This window comes from Ciconia boyciana, chromosome 9 (assembly GCF_034638445.1).
Source record: "Ciconia boyciana chromosome 9, ASM3463844v1, whole genome shotgun sequence".
NCBI classification, from domain to species: domain Eukaryota; kingdom Metazoa; phylum Chordata; class Aves; order Ciconiiformes; family Ciconiidae; genus Ciconia; species Ciconia boyciana.
Genome location: NC_132942.1, coordinates 10,685,616 through 10,705,544, shown reverse-complemented (window position 1 = coordinate 10,705,544; position 19,929 = coordinate 10,685,616). Strand labels below are relative to the sequence as shown.

The 19,929-nt window shown below is 66.2% G+C and overlaps 2 protein-coding genes across 11 annotated transcripts; both read right to left on the bottom strand.

Moving 5' to 3' along the window:
• Positions 1-1,179: 1,179 nt before the first annotated feature.
• Positions 1,180-16,660, bottom strand: PDLIM7 (PDZ and LIM domain 7). 10 transcript variants are annotated; one of them, XR_012044163.1, is made up of 16 exons: positions 16,501-16,653; positions 15,065-15,171; positions 11,336-11,487; positions 11,027-11,057; positions 9,330-9,346; positions 8,537-8,691; positions 8,138-8,174; positions 7,147-7,301; positions 6,747-6,783; positions 3,973-4,031; positions 3,600-3,834; positions 3,342-3,522; positions 3,037-3,157; positions 2,438-2,553; positions 1,961-2,168; positions 1,180-1,917 (listed from the first exon to the last, which is right to left on the bottom strand). XR_012044163.1 is itself a non-coding variant. In XM_072873073.1 (15 exons), the coding sequence occupies exons 2-15, from the start codon at positions 15,167-15,169 to the stop codon at positions 2,082-2,084; spliced, it is 1,488 nt and encodes a 495-aa protein (XP_072729174.1). In that variant the 5' UTR covers positions 15,170-15,171; positions 16,501-16,653; the 3' UTR covers positions 1,180-2,081. The 10 variants fall into 10 exon arrangements, 9 of the variants coding, with proteins under 9 accessions (XP_072729174.1, XP_072729180.1, XP_072729178.1 ...); XM_072873073.1 differs by having other exon boundaries at positions 1,180-2,168; XM_072873079.1 differs by lacking the exons at positions 6,747-6,783; positions 7,147-7,301; positions 8,138-8,174; positions 8,537-8,691 and having other exon boundaries at positions 1,180-2,168; positions 16,501-16,650.
• Positions 16,661-16,741: 81 nt separating this feature from the next.
• On the bottom strand, positions 16,742-19,925 carry DOK3 (docking protein 3). The gene is made up of 5 exons (XM_072873081.1): positions 19,869-19,925; positions 18,180-18,473; positions 17,946-18,039; positions 17,688-17,860; positions 16,742-17,607 (listed from the first exon to the last, which is right to left on the bottom strand). Exons 1-5 carry the CDS (start codon positions 19,923-19,925, stop codon positions 16,873-16,875), a joined length of 1,353 nt encoding a protein of 450 aa, XP_072729182.1. The 3' UTR covers positions 16,742-16,872.
• Between the last annotated feature and the right edge of the window lie 4 nt (positions 19,926-19,929).

Here is a 19,929-nt window from a genome sequence, read left to right as displayed (position 1 = left end):
CCGGGGCTGAGCTGGCACAACCTGTTCCCAGGCCGTGCTACCCCAGCAGGCTCCGTCCCGCACGGCTGCCTCCCCCTGTCCCTTCCCTGCCCTCCGCTCACGGGTTGCTGTCCCGTCTGAGCCAGGGCTGGCTTGGTGGCTGCTCACGTGGGGCCGCAGTCGCCTAACCTTCCCCTGCACTTCCCCTGACCTTGGCTGCGCAGCTGGGACTCGCGCTTTGGCACCTACCACATCCCTGCTCGTCCTGGCTCTGCCAGGCAGGCGCCGGCTGTTCCTGTCCCTTTTCGTAGCCGTGTCCTGCTGCTCCTCGGTGTGACTGTCCCGTCACCCGCATGTGCCCCAGCCCGAGCGCCCGGCCTGGCCCCAGCCTCCATCACTCCCACTTTCCCCTCTCCATCTTTGACAGGATTTTGCACTCCTGGAGCTGGCACAGGGGAGATGTGGCACCAGGGAGATGTGCCCCCACAGCCACAGGCCAGCTCTGGGTGATGCCGGGAGGCATTTGGTTTCCCGTAGCCAGCTCTTGCTCCCGGCAGAACCTTCCAGTAGATTAGCAAGACAATTTTCCTTACAGTTGCTCATCGTGGTAAGAGCTGCAATTATTAATGACCGTTCCAGCTGCCAGAGCAGAGCGGGAGGAGCTGCTCTTCCCCACACCCGCTGCCCCCGAGCCCGTTCCAGCCGGAGGTGCTGGCCTGGCTTTGCACCCCTCCTTTGGGACAGCAGCTGCATCGCATGAGCAAATGCTTGGCTGCTTTACGCCGGAGCATGCCCAGAGCCGGTGCACGTGGCCCACGCGTGCCCCGTGACTTCTTGTCCCCTGCACAGGACTCAGGGGCCAGGGCACAGCAGGGACCAGGGCACGCCGCCAGGTAAGCGGGGACCCCCCTGCAGGGTTGGACATCTGCCCCATTTCCCCTCGCTGCAGCTTTACCCCCCGGATTAATTACTGCCTCTGTTAGTGGTCCTGCCTGCTACGAAGAGAGAGGGACCCAGGCGGCACGAGGGGTCCAGCCCAGGCTGACAGAGGCAGAGGAGGAGAAATCTGAGGTGAAGATTTCCCCCAGAGAGCTGGAGGGAGCTGAGTCAGGCCCCAGGGGGGAGCGGGGCGAGGGCTGAGTGTGACCTTCCCAGCCGGCCACCCCTCGCTCGGCAAAACCGCAGGCCTCAAGACAGCCAGCACTTGCAGAGAAGTGTTTATTAAAGGCACTAAAAGCACCGTGGCTACATCAGCGGCAGTCCAACCGGAGAGTGTGGGTTTGGGAGAGGCATTTACAGGCCTGGGACGGTGGTGGCAGGTGCTCTTTGGTAGGAAGCCATTCCTAAGCCTTGCAGGAGCCCGCCGGCCGGCTGGCCACCAGCACATGCTGCCAGCCCACGGCTGGGGCAGGCTTAGCACGCTGCCCTGCTCCCCAGCACGGCCGGGCTGGGGGTGCTGCCACACGCCAGCCCCAGGAGAGCAGCAGGCCAGCTGGGTGGGGGGACACAAGGCACAGATCCCCCTAGCACACAGCTAGGGTTGGAAGCCACCGCAGCAGACTTCTCTGTGTGGCCGGGGGGTTGCTGCGGGGAGGGCCCCAGCAGGGGAACAGGGCCATGTCTCCAGCCCCATGCACTAAGCACGCAGCGGGGAAGGTAGGGGAGAGCTTGGCAGGGGGCTGGGGGGCTGGTCCTCACCCGCTCAGGGATGTGCTAGGAGCATCCCTGTCCTGGCGCTGAGCTGCCAGGCAGCCGGGCCCCAGCCAAGCGAGGGAGCAGCCCTGCTGTGCTGGACCCTCCCCGACTCCAGCCTCGGCGTGGCCGTGGCAACCACACTGCATGGCTCTGGAGCCACAGACCCATGCAGCATCCCCTTCCCGGGGCTCCTAGGGCCAGCCAGGGGCACAGAAGAAGCCACCCAGCTATAAGGGGCTCCAGGCCCAGCACTGCCTCTGGCTGGAGCTGGGCCAGGAGCTGCCAGGAAAGAGGCAGGAGCAAGGGGAAGGGACGAGGGCCCAGCCTGGCTCCCTGGGGGCAGCAGGGGTGGGGAGAAGAGCATGCAGGGCCAGGGGCACGTGTGGGCACAGCTGAACTCCTGCCCCTCACACGTGGGAGAAAGCGTGGCTCTTGCAGAGCGGCTTATCCTTCTTGGAGTAGAACGTCTTCCCTTCCAGGTTGGTCTGGCAGATCTGGGGAGGAGAGCACAAGCAGTCAGGTCAGGAGGGCTGAGCCAGTCCCTGGGTCCCCCGCCATGACCCAGTGCTCAGCACCAGCAACGCACAGATGCTGGGGAGCAGCAGGCTCAGAGCAGGGGGGTCGAGCCACCAGCACAGAGCCAAGTGGGGAAAACCTCATCGCAGCAGGGACCCCACACTGCTGGTGTATCCCACACAGGGCACGACTGCCACGGAGAGCCACGGCCCCCACCAGCAGTCGGGGAGGGAGGCACATGGCTCACCGCACAGACAAAGCAAGTGTCATGCCAGCTGAAGCCCAGCGCCTCCAGGAACCGGTCCCCAGCGTCAATCTTGAAGTCACAACCGCGGCACTTGGTGCCAAACATCTTCTCGTAGTCTGTGAGGAGAGGCAGAGGCCAGGTCAGTGTTCCCCTGCACTGCAGACCCTCGTCCCAGGGGAGCAGGGCTGCAGCACAGCTGGGATCCCACAGGCACAGCCTGGGGAGACAGCTCACTGCCAGCCCCGGGGGGATGATGCCCAAGACACCTGGCCGAGATGCCTGTGCCGTGCAGGGTGGCCCCCACCGGGCCGCAGGGAGGAGGCAAACCTCATCTCCCAGGATGCAGCACTCGCCTTTGATGTACATCCTCCGTCATTGCCATGGCAACACGGGAGCGACGGCACTACCCAGCAGCCGGGGAGGACCGGGATGGAGGGCTCGGGGCCGCGGGAGAGGGGTCCCTGCCTTCCCCATGCCCTGGGGAGAGCCCCGCAGCACAGGGCAGCTCACCCCCCACCCCCGTGGGCAGGTGCTGAGCCCCAACAGTGCCCGGTGCTCCGGGGCCATGCGGGGTGGCACATGGGGTCCCCAGGTCCTACCTCTCTCGCAGTAGGGCTGTCCCTCCTCCATGTAGAAGGCACGGTTGCGGATGGGAGTTTTGCAGGCAGCACAGGTGAAGCACTGCACGTGCCAGGTCATCTTCAGTGCATGCATGACCTCCTGGAAGGGAACTGCTGTCAGCGGGGGGCAGGACCACCCTGTGCCGTGGGGGACTCCCTCCCAGGGCAGAAAGGGACAAGGGATCCCTGGGGATGGGATCAGGATGGGAAGGGACAGAGCTGGGGACCTGCAGGTAAGCAGGGAGCAGGGACAGGAGGTGTGGGGCAGGCTGAGGGACACTCACCCCGGTGATCTTCTTCTTGCACTTGGCACAGCTGGGCGCGTAGCGCGTGTCGTAGCACTTGGGGCAGAAGATGGAGCCTTTCTCCTCAAAGAAGCCACCCTCATCCAGCACCTTCCTGCACTGGCAGCAGGTGAACTCCTCGGGGTGGTAATAATGTCCCAGCGCCACCAAGTAGCGTCCCCTGCAGCAGGGCAGAGCCACATCAGCCACGCCGGGCCCCAGGATGCTGGCGTGGCAGCAGCGGTGGCCAGGGCTCACCTGATGACCTTGTTGCACTTGTAGCAGAGGGGCGTGCGGCCGGGCCCTTCGGGGGCCTGCTGCGCCGCCTGCACGATGGAGCTGCGGTTCTGCATGGGGGTCGGTGTGGCCGGCTGGCTGTGCTTGCTCACCACCGTGCTCGTCTTGTCTGGGGCGTAGCGCTCAGCAAACGAGGGGTCCACAGCCCAGGGTGGGCGGCTGGCAGGGCCGGGGGTGGCAGCAGGGGTCCTGGGGGCTGCAAGCACACGCAAGTCTCCGGGACGGTGCTCCTGGTCCCTCAACACCCCACTCCAAGAGCCTGTGGCTGGGCCAGCAGCATCCCTGAGCACCCCTGCCCCTCTCCCCCCAAGCCCAGAGGAAACATTTTGCTCACCCAGTCCTGGCTCCGTCTTCATCGCTGCTCCCGGGGACGGGTCCAGCACGGAGACCTGGCTACAGAACAAGCAGTTAATCCAGCCTGCCCTGCTCGCCCCCTCTGCCCAGCAGGCCTGTGTGTGCAGGCAGGACCCCCCACCCCAACAAGCAGGCAGGAGCCAGCCAAGCCCCCGTGCCCAGCCGGTAGCTGGTTTGGTGATGGGGTACCGAGCCAAGCGCCTTCAGCCCTGTGAAGACACAGCACCCCTGGGGTCTCTGGCACCCATCGCGGTGGTCTGGGGAGCAGCAGGAGGGAGCACAGGCCTGCTGGGGTCCCATACCCAGCTCTGGGCTGCTCCAGACTGACCAGGGACCCCAGGGACCACACAGACCCCAGCTGCCCGCTCACACACGATGGTTGCCCCCAGCCTCATCAGGGTGCAGAGGGGCTTGGACCTGAGCCAGCGCAGGGAGCCCTGGGGCCCAGCTCCGGCAGAGCTGGGGACAGGCAGGGCTCTGCCATCCCTGCTAGCAGGCAGGGCCAGGCTGGTCCTGGGAGGGGCAAGGCCTGTGCCCCCCAGCAGGCCGCCAGCACTGGGCTTGGGAGCAGGCAGGGCAAGCTGGGGCCAGAGAGGCCCACCCGAGAGAGGGGACAGGGACAGAGGGAGAGCCTGAGGCTCTCTGCCTCTCCAGGGCAAAGGCAAGGAGGAGACAGCTACAAAACGAGGAGCGTTTATTTGTGGCAGAGCAAACCAGACAGAGCTGGGACCCAACGGTCACGGCGCCAGGCAGGAGGCATCGTGGAGAGGCGCAGGCAAAAAAAGGGGCTCTGTGCACCACCCCTGCCCAGCTGCATGGGGCAAGGAACGGCGCACCCCCGGCCCCGGCTCCCTTCTCTGCCCCCATGTAGGGAGAAGCTGGCAACGCTCACCCAGCTCTGCCCAGCCACCCTGCAGCCCCACGCCACACTCATGGGACATCGTGCCCCAGGTTCAGGCGCTGCCCAAACATCACAACACCCCCAGCAAGGTTTTGCCAGTGCCACCAGCCGCCCCCGACCCACTGCATCTGGGACACCACGGTGCAGCTTGGCATCCCCAGCTCAGTACCAGCAATGCCCAGCGGGTCCTGCCCGGGACATGCAGCCCCATAGCTCCTGCTGCTGCCCTGGTGCACACTCCCCTTACCTGGGCTTTTTAATAAACACATCATCATGATCCTCCACTGAGCGCAGCAGGAGAGAAAGGAGGAGACAGAGTCAGTCTGTGGTGACCGAGGCCCAAGAACAGCAGGAAGGGGAAGGCAGGAAAACCAACCTCTCCTCCTGCTGCCCCCCTGCCCCAACGCACAGCTCTGCCCGGCCACGGGGCACAGCATGGCCCCAGCCCAGTGGCACCGCCACGAGCCCACACACGGCCTGCACCACGCACAGCCCCGGGCAGCTCCCAACAGCTCAGCCTCCCCAGATGGGCTACATGGGGCCAAAACCAAAGCCCCCGCTGCCACATCACCCCACAGCCTCTGCCGGGCACTGGCTGCCCCAGCAAAGTCCGGCACCCCTGGGCAGCCAGGCAGTGCCGGGCCCTGTGGGAACTTACAGCCGTCTGTGCCCGTCAGCTGGGCCAGTTTGCGGAAGGAGCGGGACTGGGAGGTCCCGGTGCGGGGCTGCCAGTCCTCAGCATCCTCCATCAGCCGCAACTTCCCGGGGTCGCACACGGGGGAGCTGGGGGGCTCCAGTGGCTGCGGGGGCTGCCTGCGAGTGACAGAGGGCAGGCGCTCAGCCAGCACCACGCAGGGACCCTGCTTCGGCACAGGGAAGCACTGCCAAGGGCACCCTTCGCACATGCCGACCCCCTCGCCAGACCCTGGCACTCACCACTGCTCCCCCGTGCCCCAGCTGGACCTGGGCATTGGAAAAAACGGCGGCACAACAGTCAATGGTTGACCCACGGCTCAGTGCATCCCTCCTGTACGTATCCCCAGCCCCAGAGAGGACGAGCCCCACAAAGATGCCGGCAGCATTCACTCCTGACCAGCCCTGCAGCCCCACAGGACATCGTGCCCCAGCTCCAGGTGCTGCCCAGCACCTCCCAACACCCCCAGCAAGGTGTTACCAGTGCCACCAGCTGCCCCTACCCACTGTGTCCAGGACACCATGCTACAGTTTGGCCTCCTCAGCTCGGTGCTAGCAGTGCCCAGTGGGTCCTGCCTGGCACACCCGGCATGGGGACAACCCACCGTAAAGGACACCCAGCTGGGGACAGCCTGCCTGGCAGGTGGGTGCCCAGACAGGACCCTCCTGAGGTGACAGTCAGAGCAGTGGCTGAGCACTGGCAGTGCCCATCACAGGACAAGCGCAGGGTGGGCTCTGCAGCTCCTCCAACAGCTCGGCTCTGGGGAGAGGGAGAGGACAGAGAGGGAACAGGAGGATGGAGGAGGCAGGAGAGGAGAGAAGAAACAGCAACAGGGCAAAGAGCTTCCCTGGAGTCACCGCAAGCAGTGAAGGCGAGGGCAAACCAGCCGGTGGCACTCGCCCAGCTCTGCCCGGCCACTCCGCAGCCCCTGCCAGGCTCACAGGGCATAGTGCCCCAGGTCCAGGTGTTGCCCAGCACCTCCCAAAACCCACAACCAGGCTTTGCCAGTGACTCCAGGCTCTTCCAGATCCCATTTGCTCAAGAGGCCGTGCTTCAGCTCAGCCTCCCCAGCTCAGTGCCCGCAGTGTCCAGAGGCCTGCCCGGGACATGCAGCCCTGTATACAGCCCATGCTGCCGCCCTGGCACACGCTCCCCTTACCTGGGCTTTTTAACAAGCTCATCCTCACGATCCTCCACTGAGCGCAGCAGGAAAGAAAGGAGGAGACAGAGTCAGTCTGCGGCAACTAATGCCCAGGGAAGGGAAGGGAAGGGAAGGGAAGGAAGGAAAATCGACCTCTCCTCCCACCGCCCTCCTGCCCCAACGCACAGCCCTGCCTGGCCACAAGGCACAGCATGGCCCCAGCCCAGTGGCACCACCACGAGCCCACACACAGCCCCAGGCAGCTCCCAACAGCTCAGCCTCCCTGAAGGGTTGACTTGGGGCCAAAGTCAAGCCCCCCGTGCCACATCACCCCACAGCCTCTGCCGGGCACTGGCTGCCCCAGCAAAGTCCGGCACCCCTGGGCAGCCGGGCAGCACTGGGCCCTGTGGGAACTTACAGCCGTCTGTGCCCATCAGCTGGGCCAGTTTGCGGAAGGAGCGGGACTGGGAGGTCCCGGTGCGGGGCTGCCAGTTCTCAGCGTCCTCTATTAGCTGCAGCTTCGCAGGGTCGCACACGGGGGAGCTGGGGGGCTCCAGTGGCTGCGGGGGCTGCCTGCGAGTGACAGAGGGCAGGCGCTCAGCCAGCACCATGCAGGGACCCTGCCCAGCACCGCAGCACAGGGCAGCACTCCCAAAGGTGCCCTCACAAATACAGACCCCCTCGCCAGACCCTGGCACTCACCGCTGCTCCCCTGTGCCCCAGCCAGACCCATGGGCATCCCTGTGGCATCAGAAAAACGGCGGCACAACAGTCAATGGTTGACCCATGGCTCAGTGCATCCCTCCTGCACACACGCCCAGCCCCACAGAGAAGCTGGCGACACTCACCTAGCTCTGCCTGGCTGCCCCGCAGCCCCACGCCAGGCTCATGGGACATCGTGCCCCAGGTCTAGGTGCTGTCCAGCACCTCCCAACACCCCCAGCAAGGTGTTTCCAGTGCCACCAGCCTCCTCCAGATCCCATTTTCACAGGAAGCGACAGTGCAGCTCAGCCTCCCCAGCTCCATGCCAGCAGTGCCCAGCGGGTCCTGCCCAGCACACTCAGCATGGGGACACCTCATTTGGGGACAGCCTGCCTGGCAGGCAGGTGCCCGGCAGGACCCTCCCAAGGCGATGGTCAGAGCAGTGGCTGAGTGCTGGCAGTGCCCTTCGTGGGGTGAGTGCAGGGCGGACTCCACAGCTCCACCAACAGCTCGGCTCTGGGGAAAGGGAGAGGACAGAGAGGGAACAGGAGGATGGAGGAGGCAGGAGAGGAGAGAAGAAACAGCAACAGGGCAAAGAGCTTCCCTGGAGTCACCGCAAGCAGTGAGTGCAAACCAGCCAGGTGGGCTGAGCCCCGGGTGGGCAACCCTGTGGCTTCTGGTGCTGCCCTGGCACATGCTCCCCTTACCTGGGCTTTTTAACAAGCTCATCCTCACGATCCTCCACTGAGCTCAGCAGGAGAGAAAGGAGGGACAGAGTCAGTCTGCGGCAACTAATGCCCAGAGACAGCAGGAAGGGAAGAGAAAGGAAGGAAAACCAACCTCTCCTCCTGCTGCCCTCCTGTCCCAATGCACAGTCCTGCCCAGCCGCGGGGCAGAGCATGGCCCCAGCCCAGTGGCACCAACCACAAGCCCACGCACAGCCCCAGGCAGCTCCCACTGGCTCAGCTGCCCCAGAGGGGCCACATGGGGCCAAAATCAACGCTCCAGTGCCACAACACACCACGGCCTTTATCTGGCTCCAGTTGCCCCAGCAAAGCTGGGCACCCGCAGACAGCTAGGCAGTGCCGGGCCCTGCGGGAACTTACTGCTGTCTGTGCCCATCAGCTGGGCCAGTTTGCGGAAGGAGCGGGACTGGGAGGTCCCGGTGCGGGGCTGCCAGTCCTCAGCGTCCTCTATCAGCCGCAACTTCACAGGATCACACACGGGGGAGCTGGGGGACTCCAGTGGCTGCAGGGGCTGCCTGGGAGTGACAGAGTCATCTGTCAAATCTGACAGATCCCCACGGCATGACCTCCCTGGGACTGTCCCACACCTCCACCAGCACAGAACCACAGCACACCAGTACCCGAGATGCCGCACATTGCCTTACTCCCCACACTCCCACTCCTCCTCCGCGTAGGAAGGGCCCATTACTGGGACTGACTCAGGACCGACCACCATTGCTGGCAGTGTAAGACTGGCCCCAAGGGCCAGGAGGGGAAAGGACAGGGCAAGAATAAGCCAAGGTCAAAAAATCACCGGCAGGGGAGCTGCACAAGAGCCCAGAGAACACCTACAGTGCCCATGGCAGGGCTGCCCACCTGCCTGGCCCTGGGCAGGGTGCCCGGCACAGCCTGGCAGCCTGCACCCAGCCAAGCCACATCTTGGGGAGGAGGGAAGGGACCACGTGCGAGGATGCTCCAGGGCCCCAGCAGCCAGCAGAGACAGGCAGCGCTCGCCCTTCAGGCTCAGGACAGCTTGCTGCCGGGAGTGACCCACCCGCACGGGCAGAGCAGCACGTGCTGCCTGTCCCAGGCTGGCCCTGCCCTGGAGAATGGGATACTAGCAGGGAAGAGGCATGCAGGGAGGATAGAGAGAGTAGGCAAAAGGCTTACTGACTTGTCAAGGCTCAGCACCTGTAGGGGAGAGGGAAAAAGAAAGGGAGGAGAGAAAGAAAGAAAAAGGAAGGTAAAATTAGACCCACAGCACCCAAGAAGCTTCCAGAGCTCACCTATAGCCTGCATCAGTCCCCCTATTCCCGAGACTCGTGCCCACCTCGCCCAGGGCTGGGAGCACACTGGGACACAGGAGCGGACACCAACGGACCAGACCACGCCTCCTTCAGCCCCTCAAAACAGGCCTGGGTGCACAGGGCAGCCAGAGCCACATCCCCCCCATCCATTGCCCAGCGTCAGGGTGCCACAGCAGCTCTCGGCAGGAGGGGCAGGGACCAGCAGCTGCCAGACACATGGCAGCCGGGTGGGCAGCCTGCAGAGGTGGGAGCTTCTTCCCTGCAAGCGGGGTGAGGACGGCGCTGCGCAGGGCTCGAGGGCTTCACTTTGCCCAGTCTGTCCCGGCAGCTGGGGGACCGGCAGGACGTCCCCGGGCAGACGCTGGCTGGTGGTGACAACACAGCCATCGCTTCCCTGCTGCTGCAGATGCCAGCGAGTGCCCTGCTATGACCGCCGTGCCGTGCCCCGCAGGACTCCCCATAGGCTGACACATCCCTGAGCGAGGGACGGGCACGTGCGTGGCTGTGTCCCCACGTGTAACAGTCCTGTTGTGCCACTTCAGCACCAGCCATCAGGGGACTCCAGCATGGGCACTATCGCCCACTCCCACCCATGGGTGCCTGGCATGCAAGGTGCAGCAGGGCTGGGCAGCAGGATCCCCCCGATCCTTGGGGAGCAGGACGGACAGCAACATACCCATTGTGCTGGGGGGTGCAGGCGGGCGCCAGGGGCACGTACGTCACGGGTTTCGTCACCAGCCCGGGCCGTGGGTTCGGAGGCGACCCGGCCCCGAAGGGCCGAGCTGTTTTGTTGAGGGCGGTGCTGGGAGCGAAGTTATATTTCAGGGGTTCAGAGCAGGGGAGTGAGTCCTGAGCGAGACAAAACACACAGACACAGGCTCACACATCAAGCAGCATGCAAGGGGCAGCCCCGGGCCAGGCAGCGCAGCAGGCAGCCAGGTAGGAAAGGCAGACAGCACGTGCACCTCGGATGCCAGGCTCTGCCAGTCTGGCACCTCTCTCTGCAGGGCACCCAGCCCAGTGACAGGTCACAAGCCCGGCCTAAGGGTTGCCGGAGGATTAGTAAGTGCCCCGGATGCTCGCTGCTGCCCACAGCAGGGCGGTGCATGCGTGCACACTGATTGCAACCGTCCCGTGGCATGAAGCTGAACACATGCAGGTGGCTTCTATCCAGGAGCCACCAGCCCCAGCCCTGCCTCCCTGTGCCAGGGCACTCCCCAGCATTAGCAAACACGGGGCCCCAAGGCTGTGCTGCAGCTGCCCAGCCTCCTCCTGTGTTAGCCACTCCGCACCCCTGCCCGCACCAGGCACCGGGGGGGCACAGACAGGCGGCAGCCAGGGCCCGGACACCCGCTGGGCGGGCCCTGTTCCCTCCGATCCCCTGCGGTGCCAGGGGTCAGAGCTGCTCCTCCAGCAGGGAGTATTCCAGCTCTCCAAATACACCCCGATCCCCCAGAAGCCTGCAGGCCCCAGGAGCAAAGTCCATTTGTCCATCTGCGTTCAGAGATTCCCCTCCCCTGAGACAAGGCTGAGCTGCTGCTGCAGCGCCAGGAGCGACACGTACCTTCTGCGGCTTCCCCAGGTGGTTCTGGGCTCTGCAAGAGAGGAGACAGCCAGGCAGGTGCTGGAACCGGCCCAGCCACCGCCAGGATGCTGGTACCCCAGGGATGCAGCACCCACGCGAGGGGAGCCACGGCCGGCTGGCACTGCCCCATGGTTTGCAGGTGAGGGCCTCATCCAGCCAAGCAGAGCCCTTGGACCCAGCCAGGGGCTGCCAGGCTCCAAGCAAGGAGCAGCGATGCCAGGAGATGGTGATGCTGGGAGATGGCACTGGGCAGAGCAACTTGGCTCTGCTCCAGCCCATGAATCCTACCTGCTCAGGGTGAGGCAGAGCCTGTCCCCACAGGCGCGGATCCTGTTCTGGGCCTCGATGTGCGTCATGGAGCTGGTGCTCTCCCCATCGATGTACAGCACCCAGTCGCCCACTCCCACGCCGGCCTGGGCTGCCTTCCCGCCCGGTGTCAGCTGCAGGACAGACAGAGTCAGGCAGAGCCGGGCCGGCTGAGCGGCAACGCGGGAGTGGAGGGACGCCCTCGTCCCCACGAGGGCAGGGGTCTGCCGGGGCCCAGGCTCGCTCACGCAAGGTCCAGTGCGGCACAGGACACCATACAGACCTGACCCAGGGGGAGGTAGGGACCCCCAGATCACCCCGTTTCCCAGCATATTAACCCACAGCAGCCTCTTCCCCTCTGCAGCACCGGAGGGCTCAGCACTACCCCAGGGCACTGCCCAGCCCCTGCCCTCTGGCACGGCTGGGGTCCACGCCAGCACCCCGAGGCCCCATCCCCATGATGCCGAATGGCGGAGGCGGCACTGGCTCAGCCTCGGCAGGAGGCCCAGCCGCCCCTCGGAGCCGTCCCCGTGGTCCCAGGGCAGGAAGGGAGAGCAGTGAGTCAGGGCCAGCCGGGCAGCCCATGTCTCGCTGCGAACCACAGGCATTTCCAGCCCTACGCCTGGGGGCGAGCAGGGGGACAGGGGAGGCACCCCTCGGGCACTCCCCAGCCGCCCACAGTCCCAACCCATTCCCCTCCTGGTGCCGGCAGGCGCAGACGTTACCTCATCCCTGCACAGGAGCGGGAGCCCCCCCCGGGCAGGGAGACACCCGCCTCCACCCACGCTGCTCCCCCAGCCCTCACCCCACCGGGGCAGCCAGGAGCATGGCTACAGGTTCCCCTGCCCAGCCACGGTGCTCCCAGCATGGCTCTACAGTATGGCCCTACAGCACGGCTCTGCGTCAGCCCTGTGCCGGGAAGCAGAGGCTGCCCTCCCCTCCCAGCGGGGATGCACAGCCAAAGGCAAGCAGGGCCCCGAGCGCCGCATGCAGCTCCCAGGCACTGACAGACAGACAGACGTGGGCAGGCTGCAGCCATTCCTGCTCCTCCAGCACGGAAGAACTCAAGGCACTTGGACCTGGACCAAGTATTTCCTCAAGTCCTGTTCGACATGAACATAAAAGGAGTGAGCCAGATTCCCAGTGCCGTCAGAGGGCTGAAAAATCCCTGCTGCCGAGCCCCGGCCCCTCCTTGCCCGCGCGCAGGGCCCAGCTCACCCCAGAGCCGCACTCCCCTTCCCCACGCCAGCACGTCAGGCCAAACCCCACACCCGGGCTGGATGTGGCCCAGCTCCACCTGCATCTCGCTGCCGTCCCCGGCGGGACATGGGTGCTCCTGCACTACCCAGCGCCCGCTCCTCCTGCCCAGCACGGTGCCCTGGGCAGCAAGCAGCACTGGCCAGCTCCTGGCCACACTGCTGCAAGCTCCGGCTTGCTGCCCTGGAGAGCTGGGGAAGGCACAGGGGAGCTGCGTGGGTTTGGAGGCAGGAGCAGGAGCTGGGAGAGGTTTTCACACGGCTGCACGGGAAGGGGAGAGCACGGCAGGCTGCGGCACGCAGCCGCACCCAGCCCGGCCAGCACCGCTGCACTCCCCTTCCCCCTCCATGCCGGCATGCCAGGAAACCCCTTTGGCAGGTGCCAGCTCAGCCAGGAGCCATGGCAGTGCCAGCTCTCCTGCTTCCCGCCCGGCCCCGCTAACCAGGGCTTCCTTCCTCCCCTCTCCACCCAGCCAGTCCTTTGTTCCCTGTGCCTCCATCACCGCACCCAGCAAGATGCTCACCAGCCTCCCCTGTCCATGGCTTGGACGCCCCAGACAGAGTCTCACCCAGCACGGAGGGGAGCGGGGCACCTGCACAAGGGCCCAGACAGCATCCCCCAGTGCCTCCCCGCCTGCAGCACCAAGGGCCTCTCCTCTTCCCCAGCTGGCAGATGCCAGGACGTGCCACTCAGCATTCAGCTCCCCCGATGCCAGCCCTTACCCTGGCTCAACCACAAGCAGCTCAGGACCACGGTCTCGCAGCCTGTCTAGCCAAGGTGTCAGGACTCCAGTAGAGCCCCTTGCTGCGAGAGGTATGCGTGCAGAGGACCAGGGTAGCACCTCTTTTGTGTGACGACCAAGCTGAAGCAGCCTCGCAGCTCACCCAGTAGTGTCACAGTGATGGACGCAGCCGAGAGCCAAAGCACACACCAGTGCTGCTTTCCCCCTGTGCTTCCCCGCTCCACAGAGCAGGACCCCACTGCAGCCCTCAAAGCTGGGGCAGGACACCTCCTTCCAGCCTGCTCCGGCAGCCCCAGGCCTGGCAGGACAGTCTGCACTGCTGGCAGCACCCTTGCCCAAGGCAAGCAGTGGCCGAGGACAGCAGCATGCTCCAGGCAGGAACTTTAGGGCTGGGGATGCCTCCGGGGTGCAGAGCAGCACAAGGTCACCCCTTCCCATCAGACAGGGCCCGCTGCCCTGCCGTGCAGCCCAGCCTCACCAGACAGCCCCCCACAGCTGGCTACATCCCCTAGGAATGTCCTCGCTGCTCCTGCCTGCCCTGCCCAGGACGGCAGCGTTGCCCAAGCCCTGAGGGCAGCACTGGCCAGCACGCACAGCAGGGCTATTGCTTCACGAGGCCCCTGCCCTGGGAGGCTCCTCCATCCGACCAGACCCTTTGTTAAGTGCTGGCTCGCAGCCAAGAGAAACATTTTTTAGAGAATAAACTCGCTGAAGCCGTCTCTGCATGCTCAGCAGAGATCGGCAGGCCCCAGGGCAGCGGCACTGGCGACTCCAGCCTCACGCAGTGCCCTCGGGGTCCATGCTCTGTGCTGGGGTGCTGCGGAGACCCGTGCCCCTCTGGGACAGGCACACAGTGCCAGGCTCGTGCCGGGGGCAGGCCCCCACGCAGCGCCACGAGCAAAGCTGTCCTTCGAGAAGCTGCCTCCGTGCCAGCTGCCCGAGCGTCAGTGGCATGGGCGATGCAGTCGCATTCCAAGGCTTATAAGGCAATTGTGTGGCCGGAGCCATGGCCAGCACCCACCCAGGGGACTGAGCTGCCCAGGGACAGGGACCTGCACGCAGGGCCCAGACCCGGCCTGGGCAAGCATCACATCAGGAGCAGCTTGCACCAGGCGCCTCATCCACGAGTAGCCAGCAGCACAATGGCTCTTGCTCACACTGGAGAAATGGGCTGGTTTTGCGGAGGGAGCCACATCCCAGTACAGGTAGCAGTGTAGGCAGCAGCACAGGCTTCTTCCCCTCCCTGCCCATTCCAGGGCTAGTTCGGGTGCAGAGCTGGGAGCCGCGCAGCGGGAGGGCAGGCAGAAGGGCACAAGCCAGGTCCCGGGATGTTGAGCCCGGTGTTGTGGTGTGGACTCGGAAGCCAGCCCCATAGCCTGGGGAGGGTGAGAGCGGCTCCCCTCCCCCTGCAGTGGGCACGCTCCGGAAGGGGCCTCCCCTGCCCGCCCCAGCAGCCCGAATGACTCTGCAGAGGCTGTACAGTGTTTCTCATCTGCGGTCCTCTGCCCGGAACACTCCCATGCCAGACCGCAACTGATAAGGCTGCAAGGAGGCTACGCAGAGCCAGGCAGGGCAGGACCTAGTGCTCCCGGGGCCCTGGCTCATCCGCATCCCCCATACGGCTCTGCCACAGCCACCTGGACGCAGCCGCCACGGCTCCCACCCGCAGAGGCAGGGGAAGGATGGGTGTCGCAGGTCTCGGCTTCTCTTACCCTGGAGATGGAGAGCGGCATGCTGAAATCCTTTCCTCCCTGCAGCCTGAAGCCCCAGGGTGCCGGCCCATTCAGCATCACCTTGTAGGACTCCATGTCGCCCATCTCTGCAAGGGAAGAGGGTGTGATCCCAGCGTTAGGGCACACGGGAACAACTCAGGGAAAGCAGGTGAGGAGGGGGCCCGGTGCCTGGTAGGATGGGGCAGGAGACAGGTCGCGTTTCCAGCAGTATCTCCACCCTGACCATCCTACACTGTGGTTAGAGACGCACCCCAAATCTATCAACATCTCCTCCAGCAGCACCAGAGCCGAGGGGCCCAGGCTAATGCTGACTAGTATCAGGGAGCCAGGTACAGCCCCGCTGCCACCCACAGCGGAGTGCCCGCAGGCTCCGCTCTCCCTCTCCCAAACCTGGGATGTGCTCTTCCTTGCAGCACCCCAGAAACCCACGCTGCTGAAAGCCCAGACCATTTCAAGGCCGCGGAGAAGCAGCAGCAGGTACAGAAGGATAGGAACCAGAAACATTTTTGCCAGGTGAATTAGCAGCAGGAACGCAGGAGCTGCGTGATGCCACCCGAGGTACCTGGCAGAGCAGCCAGGCTGGCTCTCCGGCAGCCGGCCGAGCAGATGCTACCTGGGAGCGAGCCCGTCTCCATGCACAGCCAGGGCTTCGGCGAGGAGGGAATCCCGGCACTGCCCTGCCTGCCAGGGCTGCGCTGACAGCTGTCAGCCGGCCAAGGCTCCGGGCAGACGGGCCAGCGCCAGCCTCGCAGCCACCCCTCACCTGGAAGGAGCCACTGGGCCACCGCAAAGCCCCCCAGGACCTTCCTCCTGCCGCTGCCGGGGAGGGACAGGGCCAGCTCCGGGGGCCCGGGGCCCTCCCCACCCCTCGCAAGGGACGGCAGGCTCCCAGCTGGGAGGCGGCGGAGGCTGCAGGGCTGGGGGCCAGCGTGGCCCCGCTCTCCCCGGGCCGGTGCGGGCTATATAAGGCGTGTAAGACGACACCAGCCCGCTCCCCGCTCGGGAGGGCCGGGGGAAGGCTGCGTGTCAGGCATTCCCGGCGCCCGGCAGCCGCGCAAGCCCCCAGCGAGGCGCCGGGCCCGGGGCGGCCCGGAGCGGGCAGGCAGCCCCCCGCGGGGCTGGGGCTGGGCTGGCCGTCCCCGGCAGCCCCAGGCTGGAGAGTCCTCCTGCTCCGAAGGGAACAGACCCTGGGCCGCCTGCCCCACGGGAACCCCCAGGCCCCCCTCCCCATCCCTGCCCGTACCGCCTCCCTTCCCCGGGCTTGGGGACCCCGGCCCTAGGCCCAGCCCTGCCCCACACGGGCCCTGCCCGCCCCCGACCAACCACCTTCCTTCAGACCCAGGCCCCAGCCCTACCCCCCCCACACCCCCAGCAGAGGACGGAGACCCCGGCCCGGCCCTCCTGCACTCACTCACCCGCGGCCGGCCGGGCCCCCGGTGGAGCGGGGCCGAGCGGGCAGCGCCGCAGCGGGGAGCGGAGCGGGCGGACGCGGGACTCGAACTCGGGCACCGCCCCCGCTCGGCCCGGCCCCGCCTTATATATGATCGGGGGGGGGCGGAGCCGGTGGACCACTCGGCCAATCACCGCGTGCGCTTGTCTGCCGGGGCGGGCACGGCGGCGCCCCCTGGCGGGGAGGCGCAGGCTGCCCCCGCCCGGCCCCGGCCCCGCCGCCCCCGCAGCACCGGCCCCGGGACCGGCCCCGCCGCCCCCCCAGCACCGGCAGAGCCCAGTCCGGCCCAGGTTGTTTATTCACCGCACCGCACCACCAAACGGCATCCGGCCCGGGCTCACACCCAGTCCCGCGGGCCGGGGCTCTCCCGGCTGAGCAGCCGCACCAGCTTTGCCCGGAGGTTGCTCTGGGGCTTGTGCTCGGGGCGCGCTGGCGGCACCTCCTGCCCCCCACGGCCCCAGCGCTGCTCGGGGGACTGAGGGCTGCCCCGCGGCAGCTGGGCCAGGGCGGCCCGGTTGTCATAGAGGGGGCCCGCCTCACTGCTGTGGCCCTCAGGGGCCTGCCGGCACCCCAGCTCCCACTGCCCTTCCTCCTCTTCATCCTCCTCCTCTGCCCCGGCAGGACCCGGCTCCTTAGTGAAGATGTTCTCATAGAGATGCTCAGGGGGCGGCTTCCCTGCAGCCCAGGGCTCGCTAGGGCCCCGTGGCCCTGGCCCAAAGAGGGGCTGCTGGCCCCGGGCGATGGAGGCGTAGATGATGGGGCCTGCAGCCTCTGGTGGGGGGAAGCAGAGAAGGCTGGCAGGGGGGTGGGAGGTAGGCTGTGCCCCCCCCAGGGGTGGGCTGGGCTGGGGTTCCTCAGCCCCGGGGCCCCAGGGCTGGGGCTCGAGGCCCTGTGCGGAGAGCTGGGGGTCCGGGGCACAGAATAGCCGGGGGTCCGGGGCATCCTTGCTCTGCTGCTGGCAGGCGATGGCGGTGGCCACGGCCCGGCAGAGCTCCAGGGCCCGTGGGGTGCTGAAGGTGAAGGTGCCCTCGCCGGAGTCGCTGCGGCGGCCAGCCTCAAAGGAGAAGATGCTCTGCGGGGCCAGAGGGCAGGATGAGGGGCTGGCACCTGCCCTGGGCAGCCAGCAGCCCCAGGGAGGGAGGAGGCACACACCTGATCCTGGCCAAACTTGCGGAGAAAGGGGTAGGGCCAGGTGAGCAGAGGCTGGCGGGACTGCGGGTCTTTCAGCGTCAGGCTCTGGGGAAGGGCTGAGAGCAGGTAGTGCCCGTGCAGGCCACAGCGGGCAGCCGCGTCCGTCCGGACCACTAGCACCGGGAATTCGGTCACTGTGGGAGCAGAGTAAGACAGGGGTCAGCACCGCAGTGCCAAGCTGGAGCCCACCCCAGCACCATCCATCACCCCTGCACGTACGGTCCTGCCAGGAGGAGTAGAGAGAGTTCTCCTCCATGGGGACAGTGGGGCTGGGCTGGGTCCTGGCACTGCTCTGCGCCGCCTCCTTTGCACCCTGAAACAGAGGGATGTGAGTGCAGCCCCCAAACTGGGGAGCATAAGCCCCCCTTGCCTGCCCACACACCCTAGAGCTCCCTGGCTCACCCGAGCCAGGAGCAGCACGAGGGGTCCTGGCTATGCCGGACCCCACAGTACCTGGAAGGCCAGCTGGCAGAGCTGGGTGATCCACTCATCCCGCTGCTCAGCCGCCATCACGTAGCTCTTTTCGGTGGTGGTGAGGTAGAAGGCGGCAGTGGCTTTGGGGCAGCTCTCAGTGCCCGCCGGGCCCACAGAGACACAGTCCGAGAGGCGGATCACCCGGCGGGCACACCGCCGCAGGGAGGTCTTCTCCAGCGCCGTGCCATCATCCCGCACGTCGAACTTCTCCATGCGGGCCACGCCGGAGGGGCTGGCAGCAAAGAGCTGGGCTCGCATCTTCCTCCAGGACCTCTGTGGTGTGGGAAGGGCACAGGCAGGGTCAAAAATAGGTCAGCAGAGAGCTGCCTGCTGCGTCCTCGCAGCACTGCCCTCCATGCGGGGCCAGCAGTGCTGGGGAAGAACTTTGCGGTGCAGAAGGGGGCACAGGGTCCCTGCCCACACCCGCCGGGTGCTGCAGGAGGGCATTGAGAGCCGGGGCCAGTGCAGACCCCTGGGGCTGCAGGGCAGGGCAGTCCCAAAGCTGGATCGAGGGGGGACCTTGCCCCGAGCAAGCTCGGCATGGCTCGCTGGGTGAGTCATGCTCGCTCCCGGCTCGACGAGCACCAGGTCCTGCTCTTTGTTCCCTGCTGCAAGTGCCGGCCTGCCGCCGCTGCAGCTGAGCTCTCGAGCTGTTCTCAGGACAGACCCTGATGCAAATTAAAGCCATTTTGAGCTGCTGAGGCTCCTGCTGGCAGCCTCACATCTGCCGAGCACAGCCAGGGCCTGCAGCTCGCAGCCCGCTTCCTCCCAGGGGAGGCTCTGCAGCACCAGCAGCTTCCCAGCCCGTCATGGGATAGAGGGGGTGCGTGCCCCTACACACCTCAAAAGCGCAGCAGAGCCTCCACCCTGCAGAAACCAGATGCAGCCAAGCACCCAAAATACCCACCACCGCCAGCTCGCCTGCCTCCTACGCAGCAGGGCACCGGCCCTGTGCACGCAGGGCCTGCCTCTTTCAGTTCCAGGACTTGGCTCTCACTCAGCAGGGAGGTCAGAGCGTGATCGCAGCCCGGCACATCCACTGAGCCCCCACTGGGGCATGGCTGCCCCGCTATGGCAGAGAGGATGCTGCTAAGGCAAGGCCAGCACGCCAGTGGGATCTGCTTCGCCAACACCCACCTCACAGCTCCCTGGAGCTGGCTCGACCCTGTGGGGACTCCCATGTCACCCACATCATGCCCAGAGGGCTGCGGCACTCGATGCCCGCCCCAAGGGCCTGGGGCAGCAGGCCAAGCCACGAGGGGTGCCCCACGGATGGCATCGGCACCCCAGGGCCAGGCGCAAGGAGGGCTGGGTGCAGAGCCACATCCCACGTGCTGCCCCAGTGCCCCGCTCACACACACACGCTGGAGCTGCACCTCATTAATACGCATTTATTGTTTCATTGCAAATCGTGTGGTGACCAAGCGAGAAGAGGGACCCTGAGCGCAGGGGCGAGCCCAAGCAGGTGCCTGCACGGACGAGTCCCCTGGGCCGCAGGGAGAGCCCCGCTCCTTGGGCTGCAGAGCCCCGGGCGCCCCCCGCCCCGGGCCAGCTCCGAGGGGTCTGGCTCCAGTCCCCCCTTCCCAGGCTGCTGAGGGCCCAGCCCCAGGCCTGGCATCAAGACAGATCAGGGCAAACCCTGGACCCAGCCCCAAATCCACCCTTTACCTTTCCAAATTTGCAGTGCTGCACATAGAGGATCCCATCCTTCACTGGTCTCTCCATGGGC

Bases quoted from the DNA above. Each gene is read 5' to 3' on its own strand.
- PDLIM7 (XM_072873071.1), bottom strand. From the start codon at position 15,169: ATGGGCGACATGGAGTCCTACAAGGTGATGCTGAATGGGCCGGCACCC. The intron at 8,175-8,536 runs GTAAGTTCCCGC...TGCTGAGCTCAG, and splicing joins GCTGATGGGCACAGACAGCA to TGGAGGATCGTGAGGATGAG. The intron at 5,707-5,829 runs GTGAGTGCCAGG...TGTCACTCGCAG, and splicing joins TGGGGCACGGGGGAGCAGTG to GCAGCCCCCGCAGCCACTGG.
- DOK3 (XM_072873081.1), bottom strand. From the start codon at position 19,925: ATGGAGAGACCAGTGAAGGATGGGATCCTCTATGTGCAGCACTGCAAA. The intron at 18,474-19,868 runs GTAAAGGGTGGA...CCCACACCACAG, and splicing joins AGCACTGCAAATTTGGAAAG to AGGTCCTGGAGGAAGATGCG. The intron at 18,040-18,179 runs GTACTGTGGGGT...CCTCTGTTTCAG, and splicing joins TCTGCCAGCTGGCCTTCCAG to GGTGCAAAGGAGGCGGCGCA.